Source organism: Limulus polyphemus, unplaced genomic scaffold, assembly GCF_000517525.1.
Source record: "Limulus polyphemus unplaced genomic scaffold, Limulus_polyphemus-2.1.2 Scaffold6288, whole genome shotgun sequence".
Taxonomy (NCBI): domain Eukaryota; kingdom Metazoa; phylum Arthropoda; class Merostomata; order Xiphosura; family Limulidae; genus Limulus; species Limulus polyphemus.
This window is the reverse complement of record NW_013671898.1, coordinates 1-5,466: the sequence shown is the minus strand read 5'-3', so window position 1 is coordinate 5,466 and position 5,466 is coordinate 1. Positions and strand designations below refer to the sequence as shown.

The 5,466-nt window shown below is 30.9% G+C and overlaps 1 protein-coding gene across 1 annotated transcript; it reads right to left on the bottom strand.

Annotated features, from left to right (window-relative positions):
- Window positions 1–3,117: 3,117 nt before the first annotated feature.
- On the bottom strand, window positions 3,118–5,282 carry LOC106473577 (acylphosphatase-2-like). Its single transcript, XM_013934262.2, is given in 2 exon segments — window positions 3,118–3,759; window positions 4,596–5,282. Coding segments are annotated over 2 exon segments (318 nt in total). The 5' UTR covers window positions 4,799–5,282; the 3' UTR covers window positions 3,118–3,644.
- Window positions 5,283–5,466: the final 184 nt, after the last annotated feature.

The window sequence follows — 5,466 nt, the reverse complement described above, 5'->3', positions numbered from 1 at the left end:
AGTCTATAGTTCTATAAAGTATCTTACCTTACAAGTAAGCAGTAACAGTCTATAGTTCTATAAAGTATCTTACCTTACAAGTAAGTAGTAACAGTCTATAGTTCTATAAAGTATCTTCACTCCCAAGTAAACAGTAACAGTCTAGAGTTCTATAAAGTATCTTACCTTACAAGTAAGTAGTAACAGTCTATAGTTCTATAAAGTATCTTACCTTACAAGTAAGCAGTAACAGTCTATAGTTCTATAAAGTATCTTCACTCCCAAGTAAACAGTAACAGTCTATAGTTCTATAAAGTATCTTACCTTACAAGTAAGCAGTAACAGTCTATTGTTCTATAAAGTATCTTACCTTACAAGTAAACAGTAACAGTCTATAGTTCTATAAAGTATCTTCACTCCCAAGTAAACATGTTAAGACTAAATTATGCCGTTATGTATTCTTCATTTCAAAAGTTCCGCCATATATTTAAAGTAGTTCAGATTATGTGAAACATCGGATCATGACAACGTAGGAGATATTTCGAATTACTACAGTCATTATTCCCGTTTGTGACGAAATGTAAAAGTCGTTGTTGATATATATAGTTTTCGCATCTTTATGTATATCATTTTGTGAAAAGAAGAAACACTTTACTCACTCGAGTTGTTTTAAAAGGCAATACAATTATGTGTGTTATGAGGTGATCTTTTTAGCAGAAGTGATCATTAATCCTGTTTAAGATCAATTATATAACAACCTATTCCTATCTAATCTAGTTCGTGTTTGTCATGCTTTAACGAAATCCACTTTGAAAAACCTATTCCTTTTCCCATCCAGTTCGTGTTTGTTTAACGAAGATATACTTTTATGTTGCTCTATGAATATCTCAAAACAATATGACAACAGTATAGAAGGAATGTTTTTTATTTCTGAATCCCTAGTGGGTAGGTCCTCAGTTCGTTCACGCCATCAGACCATCCCTAGAAGCTCATTGGAGGAAAGAAATAGAAGCCTGGTATCAACTTTTTCTATATATAGCATGGGTAATGAAAGCCACCATGATAGAACAACAGCTCGAGTCTAAAAGATCACCTCCCTGAAATGTTCATCTATAAAAGGCCTAAGTAATGATGGTTATACAACAGGCTACCAAAAGAATTAGTTAATCTTAACACACAGCGTTACAGGAAAACATCATCTACAATTAGAAAGTGAGTGACTTTTATTAGGTGTTTTAGCCACTCATTATCTAGTGAGGTTTTCTGGTACTTGAATTTCCTGCTATTTGTAAACTTTACCGTTATCACATAACCTTAGAAAAGTGTTCTTTTAACTTCCAGGAAGCTAAAGCTTTGAGTTCAGAAAATGTTCTTTACATTTCACGAGAGTATCCTTTTAAATTGTGGAGCTTTTTTCAAAGGAAACTGTTTTTTAATTCAAGTTTTTGAGTTCAGATGTTCTTTAACTTCAAAAACGTTTTTCGACTTCGAATAATTATTCTTTCAACTTCAGGAACTATCACTTCAACTTTGTGGCATTTAGTGTCATGGTTTCCAACCAGTAAAATAGATGGTTGCGAGGGAATATTTAGTACGGTCTATATTATGTCGCGTTCGGCAAATAAAACTCGTGTATGTACGATGTATAAATTTTATGAAATAATGCTTAAGTACGGTGACTTTACTTTTATGCACAAACTTTTCGGTTATGACCACCATTTGTCGTCTGTAATCTAGCATCAATATATTCCCATGTATTAACCCTATATGAAAGCAACGTGTACTTTCGGTTATCTTAGGGGCCGTTTACAAATTACGCTACTTTTACAAGAGTACCAATTCACTCTTTTCTCTTGACCCTACCCTTATCTTATCTGAAGACGAACACATAAATAATATGGCAAAGTTTTTACACAGAGATATTATTTTGCAAGTTACTCACTAACAACCAAAAAAAAAGTCCGATGTACATTTCCTATCCGCAAGAAATTAGCAATAATTTGACCGACCTTTTACACACAAGAAACTTGTGAGAAACGTGTCAATAACAAAATAAAGGCCCAACCTATCAACATGTTTCTTTACTTGAATTGACAATTACACCAGTATCACACCTAATGATAAATACGTCGATAGTTTAGATGACAATTCCAAAGTGATCAAATTAAGATTGGCAAACCATAGTTATTTTTGCTGCCAACTGTACTTATTATTGTTAACAAGTTAATGTTAACTTTACAATAAGAGTATGGCAGACAATATGCAGATACTATTGTATTTAAGACTCGTCATTTACAATTATAAAAAAAAAAAAAAAAGCTCGATAACCTTGCACATCGTTGATTCTCTTTAATAAATTAATAATTAACGTTTTTTTTTCGGCTTACTTTTGGTATAAATAACATACCTAATTTTCTGAAAGTACCAAAGATGCCATCACATTACGGAATTTTTACAAATTTCAGTCTTCAAAAGACCCAGAAACGCGAGTGCTTTCAAATAGTTGGTTATTTCTTTTAAGGAATAAAAAAAAAAGGCAAATACTCAAAAGAATAGTGTTTGGATATTTTGAGCTGTACTTGATGTTGGTAGTGATCCTTTGTGGTTATTATTTTATCATAATTAACGTTATTATATAATACTATTGAAATGATTAATGCACTCGTTTACACACTTCACAGATAACCAAGAACGCTTGTGCTGCTATCTATCGTCACGTATGAAAAGTACTGCTTACTAGTTTTAACATAAGAATTGCTCGTTGATTATGCTAGTAGTAATTCCTCCACAGTTATGGTGTAGAATGCTGTTTGTTCATTTAGTCGTGTTTATTTTCTGTACTATAACCTACAAATGGAGTTAGGTAATCAAACGTTCTTTCTATGACCAAATGGTTATATTCAATTACCCACACTGTCTATTAAAATGAAAAAAAGAAAAAGATGCTAACACTAACTTTAACATCAGACACTGTAAAAACGATTAGTAAATTTTTTCTTATGTATTTCTTCTCTACAAACACAATAATTTGGCGCTTATCAAATATTATGCATTTGGTTTGTTCGTTTTGAGTGCTGTGTAATATTAACACACCAAGAATGTTCAAACTTGTTTACCTTGTTCTGTAATATTCACTAATTAAAAGTTATGTCATTTTACTCCAATTTGCAAAAGGCTTATCAGTACAATCACCAAACTTGGCAAATGAAATTTGCTGACATTTTGGAAACATGATGAAAGTCGAAAGTTATTTCATCTCAACTGAAATAAAGAAGTTACAAGTAAGAGCAAAGATGTGACATCCTAAACATTTGAAATTTCAAATATGGCATAGTTGTTTCTTGACTTTTGTTTTCACCTATTCCATTATATTATTGCTATTTTACCAACATGAAAATTATCAAATAGTCACGGCACTAGTGTCTAATCAGAATAAAACTATTGAGTCTATTCATACAGGACTTCACCACTTGTTACAAGGAGAAGTTTAAATAATTATGAACAACAACATACCCTACAACATTCACAACCTTGTAAGTGATATCAGAGATCACTGTTATTTACAATAACAACAATTATGTTCTCAATTTGTTTGTTTTCTTTACACTTAATTTAAACAAAAACTTTCTTTTCTTTGGGGTAATAATAAATAAAACTTGTAAAGTTCAGTGTTTGACAAAAAAATCCCTAAATTCTGGTTTAGAAATGGATTTTTCATTCCTAAATTCACATTTCTCAATTCTTGAGTATGGGCTTCCTGTTGTCCTCAACCATTCTTTCCTGGAAAATAAAAAGGAAAACATATTTAAACAGGTATAAAGTATTTTCAGAGGATCTAAGATTACCACGTGAGTATCAAGACAATTTTTCAAACAGAATTTTAGGTGATTCCACTTGAATAACAAATTATTCATTATATGTCCAAACTGGTCTATTTTTAACTAGTGTTATTGACTAATCATTGATAATCATGTGACATGAGGTACAGCCAGTACATAATTTATCTGCACATTATAAAAATGTTTTTATTTATTTATTTTTTCCATTATAACCTTAATCCCAACTAGTTTGGGGTTGGTCGGTATTTTTACACCAGGGTGGCTGGCCCAGTCAGGAACCATATAGGACAAGCATGTTTGGCAATGGGTATTCGAACTTTGAATAAATTCACGGACAGTATATAAGGTTGAATCACTGAATGTGGTACGTCTTCCTCGATTCCTGTAACTGACAAAATTGTAATTACAGCAATGTATGACTCCTTGAATGAAAGCTAAATTTTGTATGTATAACAGAAGTTGAAATTGAAGCCAACATTCAGGAAGATTTAGTACAATGTAATATTTCCAAAATAATTTAATAACATTTTTTTGTCTGCAAGTCTAAACAAAACGAAATCTTCAATGCAGTCCTTTTTTTGTACAATATAGCTAAAAACTGAAACATGTTCTTAACTTACCTATAAATGTTTACCCATTTTATTGCAGATTTAAAAAACAACAACAACATAAAATGTGCATCAATTTTAAACAGAAAACTTGTGCATTACAATAAAAGAACCTTCTAAAATTATATCTCAAAGGTAATTTTTAAACAGAGAGTCTTATGTCACTTACATTATCACAATCTTGTCATTTTCACCCTGGATTGTTCCAACAACCGTATCTCTGTGTGTGTTCATAACCCAACCTTTCAATCCCAGCTCTTTCGCTTTATCCTTCGTAAACTAAAACAATAACTTTAAACAGACACTATTGGTGGTCGAAATAAAGTTGAAACAGATGTAAGGTGTGTTATATAAACACATCACGCTACACATAGAAAATGTAAAATTTTAAATAATATACTAAGATATATTTAAGCACTTGTATTTCAATAATGAATCACTTTAATAAAAAAAGAGATGACAACACTGTCCTTAAGGTGAGCTTATACAGTGTTTACATACATCTACTGACAAACCTTCGGGGCAGGATAAGCAGGCTGAGAAACTAACCTATCAACTCTTGTTTTTATATATCAATATAACAATACTAATTAACATAATTCATAGATTATACAGAAGTATATACTCTAATTTAAACTACTTTTACTAAATGTTATCATTTTTATTTTACTTTCTAAGTTTGTTTCTAATAATGGCACTGCCTCTGTCCTATATATAAAATATAATGTTTATTTATTTTAATTATACAGATGAGGTAGGTTAGCACATATTTGTGTTTCTGATAAAGGCACTGCCTCTGTCCCATATATAAAATATAATGTTTATTTATTTTAATTATACAAATGAGGTAGGTTAGCACATAGTTTTGTTTCTAATAATGGCACTGCCTCTGTCCCATATATAAAATATAATGTTTATTTATTTTAATTATACAAATGAGGTAGGTTAGCACATAGTTTTGTTTCTAATAATGGCACTGCCTCTGTCCCATATATAAAATATAATGTTTATTTATTTTAATTATACAAATGAGGTAGGTT